The sequence below is a fragment of the Tauraco erythrolophus genome, chromosome 19 (assembly GCF_009769465.1).
Source record: "Tauraco erythrolophus isolate bTauEry1 chromosome 19, bTauEry1.pri, whole genome shotgun sequence".
Classification (NCBI taxonomy): Eukaryota; Metazoa; Chordata; class Aves; order Musophagiformes; family Musophagidae; genus Tauraco; species Tauraco erythrolophus.
Genome location: NC_141483.1, coordinates 6,894,475 through 6,912,999, shown reverse-complemented (window position 1 = coordinate 6,912,999; position 18,525 = coordinate 6,894,475). Strand labels below are relative to the sequence as shown.

General features: G+C 36.5%; 1 protein-coding gene across 1 annotated transcript; it reads right to left on the bottom strand.

Annotated features, from left to right (window-relative positions):
* Positions 1-375: 375 nt before the first annotated feature.
* YPEL1 (yippee like 1) lies at positions 376-18,127 on the bottom strand. The gene is made up of 4 exons (XM_009979519.2): positions 17,967-18,127; positions 7,332-7,375; positions 5,731-5,839; positions 376-4,794 (listed from the first exon to the last, which is right to left on the bottom strand). Exons 1-4 carry the CDS (start codon positions 18,081-18,083, stop codon positions 4,705-4,707), a joined length of 360 nt encoding a protein of 119 aa, XP_009977821.1. The 5' UTR covers positions 18,084-18,127; the 3' UTR covers positions 376-4,704.
* Between the last annotated feature and the right edge of the window lie 398 nt (positions 18,128-18,525).

Genomic DNA, 18,525 nt, shown 5'->3' with positions numbered 1-18,525 from the left:
AACAGAAAGCACACTGACACTTCCTACAGTTTCTCTGAAAGTTAGCTGTGGGGTGTGCACAGACTGACTCTTTTTGAAAGCACTTTGCAGAGGTTCCATGATTCGCTCAAAATGGGTAAAAGCTCCAAAAGTAGCAAGACAACTTTCTATATATGTATTTGGAAAAGCTGGTGAAATAAAACACCCAAATGTTTAGTAGCAGTCTTAAAACCACATAAAACCAGATTCAATCCACATTTAGACTTTTTTTTTTTTTAAGAGCAACTAAGAGGACTGGCTTTTCTCTCTGGCCTTATCAAAGAATAAAGCATGAGAATTTAATTAGCAAGAAAAGACAGCACAAAACCAACACGTAACTCAACAAAACAACTGAAAGCTTTTATTGTGATACCTCAAGTAGATACAATATAGTGAAACAACAAATGATGTACAGTATTGCTAGGACAAAACAGCAACACAGCCATGTCACCTGTAAAAGAAAGCATTGTAAAGAGTTTAAGAAACAATGAGGCACAACTCAACTGCCATTTATGACTCATGCTTTAGGCCTTAAACCATTTGTAACAGTCCTTTTAAAAGAAACCTCTGAAACTTCTGTTCCTTTTGCAGTGTTTATAACTGCTGGTTTGGCTTAACATGAGTCTCAATGAAGTACAATAGTGTGTCCAAAAAGTTTAACAATAATTTGACGGCTTCTTCCACTCATCGTCATTATCAAAGAATGGAGATGTTCAAAACTTGGTCTGAGAGACTGTAGGTCACTACCGTTGCAATCTGACTGCTGAGATGAGCGTGCAGAACAAGCTCTACGAGCATTACTCAGAGGGAAGTGTAAGTCCACCAAAAATGGTACACAGCATTCATGAACTCTTGCACTGGCTTGGTACACCAATAAGAAATACGGATGACCGTTTGGTTACGGGCACAGTGATGACTACTTGTCAGAACCTCTGAGGCCAGATTTCAATTTAAAGAAATTTCAAACACTGTATTCCCCCTCCTCTACCATGGATTGCAAAAGCATGCAAGGCACACCACTCAGACTGGCCATTAATACTAGGGCTTGCTGGTGGGAAATTAGGATGGAATTATAACAGACTTCATTAATGCAGTTTGTCACTGTATAGCTCACAATGAACAAGGGAAATTCATATTCTGGCCCTTTTTACTGGCAGATAAAATTGACATTAAGAGACTGCTAAAAGCATACAGCAAGAGTGGCTAGGCTGATGCGTCAGCAATCTCTCACCAAATTCTGCAGCTTACTTCACAGCAAGTTTGCAACTTAACAAAATTTTTAGATGGCAGCATTGCCTTTTATTATTCAAAAAGGTACTTAGTGACCAGCCAAAGAATAACTCTAGTGTTTGGAGGCAGACTCAGTTCTAGAACACCATTGTTATTTTGGACCTAGACAGAGAACGTGTGGTCAGATTACTAAAGTCACATCAAATTATGATTAATTACTTTAGGACAGGTGTGGCTTTAGAGGTTCAGAGAAAAAAAATCTTTCAATACATGTACATTTTTGCTAGCAAATTCCTATGCATCCCAATGAACATTTCTTCTAAGCCAGCTCATAGTCAGTTCATTTGGTCCAAGAAAGAGCCAGCAAGAAACAAAGGTTCACAAAAGCTTTTTGTTACAGTTTATAAAAAACAAAATACAAAATAAATGTTAAGACCAACAATAAAAATAACCAGTACAAGTAACAAAAGTGCTCAAGTTGGAGGGGAAGTAAACTTGCCCAGAGCAAACACATACAAACTTTAAATATAATCTTTAATATATTACAAAAATTGGTTAGAGGGAAAATGCTTTAGTAAAATTTTTTTTTTTTCAAGTAAGCTTATTTTTCTTTCAAATGACTGCTGGAGGGTTCAGTGACCAGACTGACCTCTTCACATCAGCCATTGCTATCTGGATTCTACTTTCACCAAAACCAATAACAAGAACTCTCTACATCTTTACAAGGGGAGCAAATAATCATTGACACTGCCAAGCAACACAGGAAGAAAATTCACATATTCCCTCAATAGAATGAGCCTCAAGAATTGTTACATGGCAGCATGAAATAGCAATTCTCTACTAACTCTACTCTTTACTCTTAAGTGTCCACTCCTAAAAGACCAAAAAGAATATTGCTTTGTTTGGTTCTCTTAAAAGCCATAAACATCACATATAGAACATTAACTCTTTATGCCAGCAGTCTGAAGCTCTACGTGCTAAGCACTTGATGAAATCCCAACCTTTGGCATCAAAGTTAATTAAGGTTTTGGTGAAAATGTCCAGTTTGAAATATAAATAATGCACTGAAGAAAGAGGTTGAATTTCTAAGTAAGAGTCAGACTGTGTTATAGACAGCATTAACTTACAACAAGAGATAGCCAAACCCCCGATTTTAGAGAGAAAAATCATTAATACTTATTTTCTTGAATTTCAACTCTCTACTGAAAAGCAACCATTACTTTTGTCTTCAGTCCAGTGTACTGCTTCAACAAATCTGCAGCCAGGAAATAAAAGCCCAAAGATACACAAACTTCACATAAACATGTTCACAAGTATCAACATTGCAACTGGACTTTGAAGCCAACACAAACTTTTTGCTGATAAAAGTTTTAGTGCCTTCTTTGTCAGCAACACACATTACAATGGAGGAAAACAAAATCCCAAGAATTCCAGGTCAAAAAGATCAAGGGACAGGCAACACCAAAGCCCATCTTGCATCAATGACACTGTTAGAAAGGAGACTTTGAAGCTTTGATGATATGGACATGAACTAGTAATGTGTAAGCCACAAAATCCAGGCTGAACACAACTGTACCACCTCAGGTCTCTGGACTGAAACTAAACAGCTTTAACTACTTCTCTAATTCTTACATTTTTAATTCATAGGTATAGTTCACTAAAACATCTTGAATGCAGTTTAGCCAGCCTGCATCACACAGAATGCGTACACATGGGTGAACTCTCTTCTCTTTCTCTCCACAAAGACACTGGAAAGCTGGTTTTAAAGACTTGTATTGCCCCTACCCATTGGCATAATTTTTCATGTATGACAAAATTTCTAAAGTGCAGCAGAGTTCAGAAAGCCTATCAGAGATTCCCAAAAACGTGACAGCAGCAACAGCACCAATGACTAAATTTTGCAGGTGCCATATTAGAATTGTTATTGAGAGAAAATGATTTTGCATTGCAAGGCTTCCATATTGTTCAGTTATAGTACTTATGTAGTGTTAAAGAATTTTTCCAAGCATTTTGTCCTCAAGCATTAAAAGGATTAAAATACAAAAGGTCCTCAGAGACTGTTTATTGAAAGTAAAAGTTAGCAAATTTTTATGAAGAGCATTTCTTTTGTAGTTGCTCAGAATTTGCATGCACAGATACCAACAGCTAATATTGTGCATACACTTTCCAGAAGTTTCTCTCATTAACTCATTCCATTTAAGAAACAGTGTGAGAACAAAAGAGAAGGTGAGTTTCATATAAATTTTTATTATAAAAAGGTACTTGGGGATGATTTAGCCAGCAAACCAAAAAACCCTTTCCCCACCCCCAAGTTTTAAAAACTATCTTGTTATTTTATTTTATGAAACACTGAGTCAAACTTCCCTTCCCTCTTCTTACCCCTCCTTTTTCTACAGGTACTATATTAATTCTTATGTCATAGGCTCTGGCCATTTTCCACAAAAATAAATATTTTTGTTCAAATGTAGCAGAAGCAGACTACTTCAACAAGCTTCCTCAATATCAACCTCTTTGATCAGTGCATTAGGACTATACAGTTACATGGAACCAGCCATAAAACTTTACTGATGCACAAGTCCCCATTACTGACAAAGGTACGGTACCAAAACTTTTAATACACTGACTAATTTTTTTTTCCAAAATAGAAGATGCATATATTTCTGCCTTTTTAATCTTGCTAGCTATAGTTTTATAAATTTCTTATCCAGCAAACTCCTTAGGGAATATACTGGTCTTAAATGAACATATTCTATAGCATTATTGATTTAAAATCCTTTTAAGGTATTCCATTAAGATACCAAACTTCTAGCATAACTTTTCCTAACAGCTTGAGACCTGCTAACTTCAGTCAGTGCAATTGAAATATTTTTTTAAAGCGAGCACTGTACCTTTAACCAATTCACCTACAAGATGTACACAGGTTGTGGTACACTCAAATTTAAAAAAGAAATTAATAACTACAATACTGCATCCTCTTCACTGCCAAACACATCAGAAATTGCTACATATAAAAAAGCACCCCATCCCATACATTCTTTCGGACTGCTCAGATATAGAATTTCTACAGGACTGGAGTGTGGGTGTTTAGGCAAGAAGCATGCACAGCAGAAGGTAGCATTAAAGGCATAGGTCAGAGATAGATGCTAACCAGTAAAATCCATTTTCAATTAGTGAACTGTTTCTCTAGTTTGAGAGAGTTTAGAAAAAGGTCATCCAAAATGTTCCAAAACAACTGTTCACACAATAATACACGTACAAAAAGAGGGAACTTACACAAGGAGAAAAGGCAAACATGGCCTGAAATAGCCACTTACACTACACTACTCATTTGTGAGGTTTCAGAGTTCAGTGATATTCTCAGGGCCACTCTAGCCAAACTCTTCCTTTATTTTGCGTTAGTCTTTGTAAAATATGTTCCACAGAATATAGTCCAAACAGAAGGAAAAAAGTTATGATTCACTCCCAGCCATTGTCTTTTATCATGTGGGCAAGTTCAATGATAAATTTTCCTTCTTTGTACTTCTGACTGCTCTCAAAAGCATGTTCCTGGAAAGAAGAAAAATCAAGACACTGAATTAAGCTGGGAAATTAAGTATTTTAAACATCAAACTTGCATTAAAAATACAAAGCAGGAGACATTCCAATTAACACCTCATGTCAGTTACACCAAATCATGGGCAGAAAGGAGGAAAGAGGGGATGAAGAGGGTTGAGAGGGAAATAGGAGTAAACTTCTCATAAGCAGAATCAGCAGATCCTTGCTTCAGAACTTCCATGTTCTCTTACTGCTTAGGGAATTTTAACGCTTTTTTAAGTGAGGATTAGTAAACGCGTGTTCAGTTTCCTTATTCCTAGGAGCAATGAAAAGAGGGAATGGGAACCTTCGAAAGCTCTCCCCTACGTTCAGAGGGAATGCTATAAAATCTGAAGCTATACTGAAATCAACAAAAATCCTACACGCAACACCAGAACCAAACATTTTCAAAACATCAAACTTGCAACACAGCTGCAAGCACTACAGGTAACTGCGCAAGTGCAGAGAACTCTTCAAACAATAGAATGAAGTTCACATTAGTTGTAAGCAGTGTAAACACACTCAGTACCTTTTATCATAATTCATGTTTTTGCTGTATGAACCAACTTTTGCAATCCAAGAAACTAAAGACTCACTTTGACAGTTTCTTTCATCCAGTTTAGCTTATGTGGTTGGTAATCTTGCAAAAAGATATTACAGAGCTAGTAGATAGCTATAATAGCACCTATAGCTCATGCTTGCTTTGCAGTCCAGAATAAAGTTATTATCTACTACAACATTCCAGCAGATGTAAGGAAGCAAAGCTACATTACAGTCTGATATACACAAAAGCACCAGAGCTAACTCACCTGAACTATCAGTATAGGTGCTACTCAAACTCAATGGTCTACTCAAATATCTATGCTTCAACATATAAACATTTATTGAAGACTTAAGTATATTGCTTACGTATTTCCATCCAAGAGTGGTTTTACAGTTTTCACAATAGATATCTGCTACAGCATGTAAACCTGTCAAAAGAACTCGCTCCTCTGCTGGACCACAGCCCACATTTACCCTGGGAAAAAAAAAAAGAAATTTCTCAACATTAACTGCATGAGAGCATTTCTTTTTTCACCTGTTACTCACCTTTTCTCCAGAGGATAAAAAATAGTTTTAAAAAAAGCCTAAACATTCAATGCTGTAAAAGTAATTTCCTCTGTTATACTGAGCTGAAGGACAGGAAGAAAAAGGGGGTTTGTTTTTTGTTGGGTTTTTCGTGTTTTTGTTTGTTTTGTTTTGTTAGTTTGTTTTTTCCCCAAGTGGCTCATCTAAACAGCAAACTGTTGATGATGCCCACTTACTTCCATCAACAAAGACAGGCTAAACAGTTAAGCTTTCAGAGAACAGAACACTAAGAGTAACTGGACACCTCTATGTTTCAGGTTTTACTTCAAAAACAATTTGAGACCTCTATAATGGAAGTCTGTACCAGCAAATCAGCACCAACAGTAGAACTTAGAATCAACTCCAAAATAGCAGCAAGGAAAAAGTCTCAAACATTTCTTTGCTACAGATCAGCAGACTAAGCTATGACGAACAAACAGCAACGTAAAAACAAAACATCCCACAAAGTACAGCATCAAGCTAGTCTTTTAATAAATAAAAGTCTATGCAGAAAACATCAGGTAAGACTAAACAAAGTTTTTAGACAATGTTATACAAAAGCAAAATTTTGTCATTTTTGCCATTGTATTACCAGATTTTTACTACTACAGTTATACTAGAAGTCCCAAGACACCACTGAACGAGTACATATAAAAAGAATATCAAGGATCTGCAATCAAGTTCTTTGCAGTTATAGTTGCATTATCCTGGTCTAAAATAGACTAAGACACTTAACTGCATTTCTGTTTTCCAAAATGCTGCAACACAATAAACTGCTGAAAAATAAAGACAAAAATTCAATCCTGCATAATAGAAACTTAAAATACATCCATTAGCAAATTCAAAAAGAGCCTCATATCATGGGTAGGACATGCCTAAAATTGCAAATATTAGGCTTGATAAGATCACAGAGACCTTTTGCCTCTAGCACATTTGCAATACTCAAGGTCATTTAAGATGCACCAGCTTTACTGGAACATTAACCTATAAATGTATCTATCACACTGGAAAACTCTTCTTTAGACTGTCATAGAGTTGTCTAAAGCAAATTTATAGTCACACAGTATCTTTTGATTTCTGGAATATCTCAGAATGGCAATTCTTACTCCAGACAGTGACAATTACATACACAAAAGGAATTTCACATTAACACCTTCCCCTAAACTTTCAGCTATTAGCAGAGTTACTTAAAATATAAGATAAGTTAATATATGCATGGGGATACTTAGCAATCAGCTCAATAGCTCTGTGGTAACTATTGCTGGTGAGTAAAGCCAATGTTAAGAGTAAAACTAAAGTGCAGCTACACTAATTCCACTAATTCCTACAGTTTTCCACTTACAAAGTATACCAAAAATATTACACCCTGTAGGTACTGTGCATAACCATAACAACATACTTACACAGAATTAAAGAGGTAGGCTCGTCCCTGGCTTCCCTGGAAGGACTGCATTAAAAAAAAATTGCACTTGTTAAAACCTACAAAAAAACGCCACCAAACAAAAAAAAAAAGTTCCACAACACTGTGTTAGTAAGCATATAAACATAATACAGATATAAATTATTTCAAATGAATTACTTTAACTTAGAAGTTTATACCAATTCTTTTCACAGGAAAGCCTGGTCAGCAAAGTTTTCACTCATATTAGATTTTTAGCAACAGTTTTAAGTATTACTGTTCAAAATACAACATCCATAATGCAAACAAATCATACTTTTTCCTATCCCTCTGCAAGACATCAATTCTAATTTTCCTAGACATCCTTCATACTAATTAAAATCTGCTTTTAACTCAAACGGAATTACTTCCATCTCCTCTGTCCTCTCCCACTGCACCCAAAAGATATTTTATTTCCGTTTCATTGCATCATTTGATGTAAGACCAGTGACACTCTAGACCAACCATAAAACCAGCATATTGTAGTCAGGAAATGCATCTGATCAGTTTATAAGCTCGGCTTTATTTTATTAAAACAACTGTTAGCATCAAATGCCCAAGCACAGCCATATGCTTTCAAATCTCTCACATTCCCGATAGACTATTGACAAGAGATGACTGCTAAACTTCCTTGGCTGGATCTAAATTAATGTTTTAGTTCAGAGCAGTAGCACAGTTTTGAAGTAAAACCCTTCATCAGCCACACTTACTGGGAGCTGGTTTGGCTTGCAGAGCTGTTTCAGTGCCTGTGAACTACATCTTCGTTCTTCCTGTTCTTCTACTGCGCACTCTACAAACGCTAACGAAGATAAAGGTCTGAACCTATGATCAGACAGCCTTGAGCTACAAACATCCTGGCAAAACTTGTGAGCAGACTAGATCCAGCCATAGGTAAAACATTCAAAACCTATGTAAGACACATCACTGCTTTCATCTGTTGATTTGTTCCTTCTGTATTGAATTACTTGATAATTAGACATAGCCATTATTTCCCATTCAAACAGGATCACACTGAAATGGAGGGGTTTTTCCTCTCTTCTATTTAAATTCCATTTAAAAAAAAAAAAAAAATCCCTAAACTGCCTTAGTTTTTTCTTTTCAGAATTTCCCTTCCCTAATGTACTTTCAAAGAAAATTAACAATTTTATCCATGCTGAAGAGAAAGTACAAAAGTTTTTAAGAATCCTCGCCATTCTAGCACTGAAGATCTAACACTTACTTCTCTGAAATCTACATTAGATCAACATGAAAAGTTTTTGGAAGGAAAAAAAAATCTCACCTTGACTATTTTTGAATTGTTTTAGTAATGTTAGACCTGGAACCATAGGCAGAAGGAACCTTTCTGCAATGGATTCTTCTTCTCACAGGTATTTAACTATGTAATTAGAAGTCACTTGACACCAAAATAGATATTTTTGCCATCTAATGATTAGCAACACAACACCAATAACTGTTGCATCTTAATTACTAACTACTTACTCAGAACAATTTGCAAAAAAGATGTAAAAGTATCACAATTAACACTTTTTGATCAACAGTAACAAGATTATATATTGCAATAAAGAACAATAAAAGACTGCTGACTACTGTAAATAGCAATGGTGGCAGTGTCATTACATACAGCCCTCACCTACCCCTAAAACCTCACCTTAAGATGAGAAGTTCTGCTTCACAACGTTAACTTTAGTATTATTTCAGCAACTATTTGAAATATTTATTAAATGGAGATTTTTGACAGAACATATTTCTTCATCTATAGCCAAGACAAAAAAAAGTACTCTCTCCATTAGCCAGAAGTGCAAGTGTTATTTTTCAGAACACAAGGAGAAAGAGATAGGCTATGCAATACAATGAAAGCTAAAACTTCAGGTAGGACTGACCCTGAAAGGAGAGACTGAGTACAGAGTCTGAACAGCCCAACCAGACAGCAATCCTTACTTACACCTACCTTTAAAATAGACAAAAACATCCCCACCAAAAACATCATCCACAACATGCATGACAAAACTGGCAGAATGGTACAGAACCTACAGTCTGTAGTTTCTACAGAATAAGCAGCACTCTCTAAATTAGAGCCAGTGTCTCACAATCAGTAACAACGCAAAGAATACTTATTGTAGATGAAAACAAAAACTACTCATGTATATACCCTCAAAAGCTCATGTATATACTCAAAAATGAGTAACTAGCCTGAGCCAACTACTTGTTTAGACAACTGCAGTTGTGCAACCCCAAGATTTAAGAAAAAGCAAAGGAAACTTTAAAGGTCCTCTTATTCATGAAGAAGTAAACTTAAACTAGAACTTCCTTGTTCTATGTACCCAAAACTAAGAAAAATAACTTTCAAAGCCATGATCATCATTATTTTTGGTTAAGCTACTGTAAAAATCCTTGCATTTAAAAAATTGCAGCTGTTTTTTCTTGCTTTAAAAACTTTATGTTGTGAATTAGAACTCACAAATCCTTTTTCGAACTGCACCAAGAAATACTCTCTCCTATTATATCAATCACATGCTAGTTTCTCTATTTACATATAATTAATTACACATGCCAATCACATACAGACTAATGTGGTTTTTTGTCTGGTCCTACACAATCACTTTTTAAACTAATTATATCCCATACTTGAAGTTCTCCAGCTAGCTGGGAAAGAAAAAAGACTTCAGAGCAAATCAACAGTCAGGAGACTTCAACTACATTATGCAATTATTTCTGCCAAGTTTATGTTTAGTCTTGACTTAATATCACCCAATAAAAGCCCTCTTTTGACCCTGCATTCTCAAAATTAAGCAGAGGGTAGTAAAAGGATGCCAGGAATAGCAGAAAAAGAAGCTCTTCCCCTCTCTTGTTTCATAAGCTGAAAAAATCTCCAGCCAAATGAAATAAAAACAGCAGGTTGGAAAGTACTGCTTTAGTTGTTCTTTTTCCTGATGTATTCTTAAAGATCACTTTTCTTTTCTTGCACCCTTTGCTTTGTTGCCCTAAATATGCTGCACTCTCCTAGGTTTCTCCCCCCTCCCGTCAGAAATGGCCACCCTCATTACCTTCTAATTTTCAGGATTATCAGGGTGCAGTGGAGGGAGAAACAATGCAAAACAGCACCTTCCTCTGGGATAGTGGTTTTAGGAAGAAAATCTGTTCATAAACATTCCACTGTGAAAGGCTCCTCCATTCCCACCTTCTCTAGCTTCCTGTTAGCAGAGTTTGGCTGACTCATGTGACACTATTTTCCTTACCTACATACAGGTGTAGAGGCTAAATATTGTATTTACATGCCATCAAGCAATTGTTTCTTTGAGAGCAGCTAGTTCCTCCCTGTTTACATCACTCACAGGTAACTCGATAGCAAAGCAACTTGTGGCAGCCTGTGTTACTGTGTTCTGGAATACAGAACTTGGATCTAGGCAACTCAAGACTTTCCTATAAAATCACTGCCCAACCACAACATCAATGTGTCATTGAGCATTTAATGGCCTGCAATACATCCATGGGGAAACTCTTATACAGTGACTGAAGTAAAAGCACTGTGAATATATCAATTTTTAAATTCCCATACCTTTTAGTTTTTCTTATTAATTTCTTAATTTGTCAGAGCTTGGCAGTCATAGCTCACATAAATAGCTGAGAAAATTTCTTTTTCAAAAAAAATGTATTCAAACAACACAGATAAGTAGACATCTGTCATATGCATTCTCTTGACCACAAAATATTGATTAGGTAGAAGAAAGATTTATTATCAGAGCTCTACTTCCTGATCCATCCTATTACTAGGAGTCAAAAGAGGACAACTCATTTTGGCACTTGAACTGCTTGCTAAACTTGTAGCTAGGCTATAAACAGAGAACTTTGCATAACCAGAAAAGAAAATAATACTGAACAAACATTTGTTTTTACCAGCACTAAGTTTCTCACACTCTACACTGTATGATTCAGTTACACTGATAGGAATGTTAAGATACTGACAGGTTAAACGCCTTGTGTGTTAACTCCTCAAAGGAAATGAAAAGATAATATTTTAAATGGCAGTGTCAAGGACTAACAGGCATAACTGTTCAAATCAGTCTCCAGACAAGCTCTTCTACAGGATAAACATCTATGCAAAAGCAAACTTGTAGTTTGCAAGATTTGTTCAGCACTTGTTCACTTCAAAGACTGCTAGCACTATACATATATCGTAACTAAAACAGAATATTCTATTAAGACTGTCATAATTCCGAATCTGAAATATGTATCTTATTCAGTACAGCGGTATTAGAAGATAGTGGCAAGTGTGACCAACTGTCATCAATAATGACTCACCTCAACCAGGATTTTTACTTAGAGGACGGGAAATTTATCAGTTCAACTAATATTCACAGTTAAAACAAACTTGCTTTAAGTCTGCTTTTTTCATGGCCCTCAATTAATAATACAGCAGTGAGTAACAGTTTGTGAGTTAATGCAGTCCCTAGAAAATCCACATCTTTGACTAGCTGTCCATTCCTACAGGAAGATCTACAAGATCTGTAACTTTCTTGTTTCAGCATAGCTGAAAGTATCTAGACTATGTGTAAGCAAAACTGTTTAGCCGTGCTTAGGAACCATAGCAAGGTTGACTGCAACACCCGTTCAGTATAATGATCTTAAGTCATCTGACAGAACTCTCATCAATACATTTTGCAGTAAAGAAACTGTGTAAATGTTTCACTTATACACTAGCACATACCTGCAGCATTAGATATGATCTGTGCTTCTAAGTTAGAACCATCATTACATCTAACATCAGGATGAGCTGTTTTACCCAGGAGAAAAGGAAGTATCAGTTAAGCAGAACATGTATTTACTGCCCTAAGGCATACCTAAGGGCAGGGGTCGGGGAAGGGAAGCTACTGAAAAGCTTACATAATTAATTATTCCCCACAGATGAGATTAGATTGTGTGGCTACAGATCATGCTCCACAGAAAACATCAGAGAAAACTGCCATCTTAGCATGTATTAAGGGTATGGCAGGTATTATTATAAGCAAGTCAGAATGGCATTAACAATATCGTCCTTAAGCACAGCTTGAAAGCTACTCATAACATGCAAAGAAAATTTTGAAGAATGGCAATGAAAAGTCCATAGGGGTTTGGGGTTTTTGTTTCATTTTCTTGAGCCTCCTTTCATTTGCTAGAGATCACTTCACAAGCTAAGACGGATCAACCTGAATAAGTATTCTGAACAAATATGCAACTGAAAGAAATATTACTGATTAATTCAGAAAACAGTACTCTTAAGGTAAACCAAAAGCATAGAAGCGCTCTGATGTCTGAAATTATCTTCTCTGTAAGATGCAGAGATTGTAAAGATATCCTGTTCACTTGAAGATTTGCACAATTCAGATAACTGAATTCAACATAAGCTACAGACAAGTGATCAGGGAAAAAATTTGTTCCATTTGGTATTTCTCTCAGAGCCAGCTCCTCAATACTGCAGACCACTAGAGATAATGTTGCTCAACTGCTTACTAGGCAAGTTCGAGATGACTCCATGATAAGTATTAAAAAAGTTTTGAAAGTACATTTTCATTCAATTATTTACTGATTTTAATAAAGCAAGTTATCAACTTCAGTGTGTAGAGAATAGCCTTAAAAAATTCCACTGCAAAAACTGCACACCTGATGATCTAGCAAATAATATTTCCAAAGCAAAGACTTTGTCAGGCAGGACAAGTTATCTTGAGTTATACAACATCTTAAATATATTTCAGAAATAATTATGCCAAAGCACCCATAGAGCAGAAAACTTCCCTTGCACACTTTCTAGCTCCTTTAAGCCTTCAAATCTATTCTCCTCCAAAAAACTAGATTCTTCCCCCAAGAGAAAAAAAACACAGAACCCAAAAAACTAGAAGCCTCTCAGAGAAAAAAAATATCACCGGAATATTTATGAAATTAGGCCCATTCTCAATTTTTTCAACAGGGCACAAAAACAGCATTCAAGCATACAACAGGCCCAACTATCTTTCCAAGTACTTCTTACATCATAAGCAAAGGGGGATTATCAAATTGAATCAAGCTAAGAACAGCATATTTACTTAAAGACAATGAACACTTAAAAACTCCTCTTGAACTCATCAGTTAAACAGAGGAAGACAAAAACAGATTGCTAAGCAAGGCTAAAAATGTTTTGGAATCTATTTAAGCTGAAGACTTATTTGTCATCAATAATATTAGATGATCTCTAAGGTCCCTTCCAGCCTATGCCATTCATTCTATGTAACAGCAGACATACTGAATGCCTTGGAGAACTAAATTTAACCACCAGGATTGTTCTTCTACCCATAAGATGCAAGGATTTCCCAGTGAAGTCAATGACAGTTACATACATATACCTTTATGCAGAACTTGTTCTTGAAAATATTGACACATCTAGTCTTGTCTGTGACTTCACATGACTTTTACCCCCCTCTGGCCAGATATGCTTTGCAATGAATCAGATGGAAGAAAGTGACAGTATTTATACAGGTATCTATACAAAGTCATTGAAAATTTCTTCCATCCCCAGCACTAAGGCACATCGTAAGACGACTCAACTATCTTTCAAGCAGGTCAACCTTGAGTAACAAAGCATTATCCTTTGCAATATATCCACTAGGTTCCAAAATTTCTATTAGGTATTTGTATTCTTTGTAATTTGTTGGACCTTGACTGAATTCTAAATAATTACTGGAACTTAGCAGGTACAAGTCATTCTCAAGTGCTTTCGAACTTAGGCTCTTCAAAGCAACAACTGCCATCTAAAAAAACACTACTGCTAATAATCACTGCACATTTTCTACCATTTACAAACAAATCAGAAGAAAGCTTTCAGTTAAGCCTTTCACAAAACTTATTTTAGAATTGCTTTAAGACCAGCATACATACAACATTTTGTACAGGCCAAGCAAGTGGCAACCTCCCATGGACTTCAAAGAGTCTTGCAAAAGTTTTCCCTCAAAACTCAATTATGTCAATTTTAAAAATCCCAACAATTTAAAAAATTATTAGTATTAACATATACTGTTTGATCACTTTTTATATATCATTTGAATATTTTAAATCCAACAAGTGCCTCATATGGCATCAATATTTTGCCTTGCTCTTTATTAAGGCCTATGGTTGCTTGCTGAGAGGGGTTAATTCTCTTCTGTGGCTGTGGTCATAGTAAGATATGATTCTAAAAATATCCATTTGCTTCTTTAAAGAAATAAAAAAGCTGCAGGTTCTTCCCCTGTCCTCTGAATGCCCCCCAATGTAGTAAAGACTGGTATACTCCAAATAAAATATTTTTTAAAATCTTTAACATTTATTTTGAAGTTCTCACCAAAGAAACAGAAAATCCAGCAGTTGAAGACTTAATGCAAATCAGTAGTGCCTAAAAGGTGCCTAACACCACTTCAAAATATACTTATTTCAATTAAAATTAAGATGACTGGGCTTATAAATTACAGCAACTGTTCATACATGTGCGCATGTGTTCAGCTGTAGAGATTAATGTTTGTCAACATCTCTACTACTGATTACCTCCTAGTTTGGAACTCCTATTCTCAACTAGCCTTCTTCCCATTCCTCCCCTTTCCCCAAGTTCCTCCCTACACCCAGACAAAAAAATTAGAGCAAAAATATCTAGAAATGTACACTCTAATCACTAACATCCAAGTGGATTTCAACACCAGGCAACATGTTGAGTCTTTTCATAGTTGCAGAAACTAAAACTACAGATAACAATAAATTCACTTGGGCAAGTAGCACATTTTTACACTGTCTTATTAGTCTCCATTCTTCTAAGCCATTGCCAAGACTCTTGGTTGCCATTTTATCATCAAAGGCACAAGAAAAGAGAGCTTGATGATTAATTCTAAGGCAAGAAAGAGATCCTGCTGCTCAAACAGAACAGAATGAAAATGAAAAGGTGATTCGTGTACGCTGCCATCCTTGTCACACAATTGGCATCAACAGCTCTCAAAAGCAGAAGAGCTGCAAATCTGTATTGAAGTCTGGTATTCTGAGGACTGGAATCAAAGGGATGATTGACAGCAATGTGCAGCACTCTTTGCTTTTCCATGACAGATGAACATTTAAGAGAAACACCGCTCATTTCACAGCATAGCTAATCTTTTCATCTTGAAGTTGGAAACACTATAGTGTCAGGTGTAACAAATGCTTATACCTCAAAGCATGTTAGAAAGCTAATTGTAGCTCCTTTTAATTAAGAGTGCACCATGTATTTTGGCTCTTTTTCCCTGACCGCACAGAAGAAGAAAGCATTGCATCCAGGAAATGCAGGGCAAGGGAAGGGAGAACACCCAAACGAAGCCGTTACAGCTAGGTACCAGATACTGCTTGCCTTTATCTGCTGAAGAGTACTTGTAGCACTAAGATTCTGGAGTGATACTGTGTAGTAAGCATTTGGAAAAAGTCAGACAATCTGCAACCAAAAATCGTATTAAGTGTTACCCAGAGCTTAGCTTTTAACTGGGTCCTCAAAGTAAGGTGGGGGAAAGAAAAATCAGGTTGAGAAGTCCAATTCTGTGCTCCATCAATAAAACCAAAACAGCACAGGAACTGCTCAGTTTTAGTTACCTTTAGATTGTATGGAATGAACTTGCTACACTTCAGGTTATTTTAAGTATTTTTTCTGAAGTTATGAGTTAATATTTTTCTGAATTGAAAGTTTTATTTTTTCAATTGTAGAATGGTTTGGGTTGGAAAGGACCTTAAAGATCATCTCGTTCCAACCCTCTGCCATGGGCAGGGACACGTTGCACTCAATCACGTTGCTCAAAGCCTCATCCAACCTGGCCTTGAACATCTCCAAATTTCAAATAATGTTTGAAATTATTTATGAAACTGTAATACAAACACATGATTTGCTTAAGAACATATTCAAAAATATTCTGCTGACCAAAACTCCCAAGACCTTGAACAACTGGCTCATGTAGTAACAGTGACAGTTTAGTTGACATGCAAAAACTTAAGTCCACTAAAAGAAGAGTCTCCTATTAAGCATGTGTGCTTGGATTGCATTTTCTTGATTAATTTATACATTTCAAGAGACAGAGCTAGCAAAGCTTCATTCTTACCTGTAGGCATCTACAACCTGAAGTTCAAAAAAGATTAACCCCTCCCACTGGTATTTGGCCCAGAACATGTAGTGAATAATGAAGCTATTATTGCTTTTCACTTAGAATCCAGTGTCACCAAAAAGACCCTTTATACTCAAGTTCTGAAATCAACACAAAAACAAAATTCAAACGCATTCATATTGCTATTTGACTATTTCTCTTGGCCTTAAAACAAAACAAGATCAACCGCTATAAAGAAAGTAAGGAACTTCTTTCAAATTAATACAAGTAAAGTGATTTCTTCACAGCAGTTTATATATGTAGCCAGCTCACTGTTCCACATTTAACATGTCACATTTGCAGTTCCACATCTCAATACATGTAACAAGTTGAGGGAGAGAACTGTTTAGGGCAAGAGACTAAAGGCAGAGCAGATGTAAGCAATAAGTAACACTGCCAGGAACTGTCACCAATTTTAATATTTGAATCAAAAAGTTGTCTTGAGGTCTAAACAAAGATCAAAAAGATTAGTAACACAAGAAAAACTGCATGGGAAAACTCATTATTTCCTGATAACCCTCTGAGGGATAAGCAAGCAGGTATACTTTCTCTTCACCCAAAGAAAACCTCAATTCAGGAGTTGCAGCATTCTCAACCCCCCCATCTCTTCAGCACCGAAGCGCAGCATCACCTTAGTGCTGCTGAACACAGCAACAGGCAGGAGCAAGGGAAAAGTTAGTTATAAAGGCTTTGCCAATAAAAATTTTATAGGAAAAAAAGTTATATAGAAAGCGATTTGTATTAAGAGGTTTGAAAAGCAACTGAAGCGATTTCTCCAGGAACATTAAGAGCAAATCCATCAAAAGCTTATTTGAAGCAAAGAATGAACCAGTCTGTCAAGTATTTATCCCAAACTTCAAGTTCTCCCATGTATTTCATACATCACAAATCTTGGTTTCTTCCAGTAACAGGTAAGAAGGACAGGCCCATCCTGTTTCAAGGATCCACATATCCTCTAAGCTTAAATTTAGACAGTCTGACTATTTTGAACATCTCTTACTAATCCTATTCCTTAGGAACTGGTATACAGCAGAAATAAGTGTGTTTGCAGATTCCATAATAGCAGTGGAACATTCTGGAAACAGCCAGTTGTGACTTTCAGTCAGAGTCAAAAGTCATCTTTGTTCTGGAATAACCATGCCCAGAATCATTTTCCTCCCTAGAGATCCATGTTTTCTTCAGACAGTTTTCCCAGCAGACTTTTCAGATGTGACAGCTCACAAATACTACCTACCTGACAGTAGACAGAGGTTGTTAGCATGGGGAATGTATTAGACCAGCCTTCATGCCACATTCAAAAGTTTCCAGAATATACCCAGTCCTCAGTACACAACATGTATGACCCAAGAATGAACCTAGGGAAGATACTCTAAAGTATGCATCAATTTGCATCCCTTATCTATTGGGAGCAGTGATACAGTGATAACCATTTTGGTTAAGAAATAATTCAAGAGGCCTCTAAACAAACCACTTGCCTTGGAGATCAACTCATCATGATTGGCCAGATGGGCTCTGCAGTGGATACAGCTGTAGGTCCGATGACAGTTTGGCAGGTAAGCCTGGAACGTTTTTGATTTTGTCATTTTTACCATCTCTGCAGGTGGCTCCTCACTCAGCTCAGGGCTGGCACTTGAAGAATTACAACTTTGCTGAACTCGCTGACAAAAGAAACACTGGAATATGCAAGCAAAAGCCGTTGTTGTTCTGGAGTGTGTGTGGCACTTTCCACACAAATGACAGAAGAGAAACAGTCACAACCTGTAGATGAAAAAAGCAGAACAATTAGCAGCTTAACACAAGGCCAGAATAAACCTGTTATTCAACAATTCTAGAGACAAAGCAAAGTGTTATTTAGAGCAAACGCCTGGCTACACTACAGGCCCTTTTTTTCTGTGAAGTTGCTCAACTCAAGTTCCATTCAACACAGCAACAAGCAGTTCTGTTCCACTAGTGTTGTCTACTCAATCACATTTCTAAAGAAGGAGGAGATTCAAACTGTTCTCCCTGAAACATAAGCACTTTCTACAATATACC

Bases quoted from the DNA above. Each gene is read 5' to 3' on its own strand.
- YPEL1 (XM_009979519.2), bottom strand. From the start codon at position 18,083: ATGGTAAAAATGACAAAATCAAAAACGTTCCAGGCTTACCTGCCAAAC. The intron at 7,376-17,966 runs GCAAGTGGTTTG...TTTTTAATGCAG, and splicing joins ATGATGAGTTGATCTCCAAG to TCCTTCCAGGGAAGCCAGGG. The intron at 4,795-5,730 runs GTAAGCAATATA...TCTTCTTTCCAG, and splicing joins CCACTCTTGGATGGAAATAC to GAACATGCTTTTGAGAGCAG.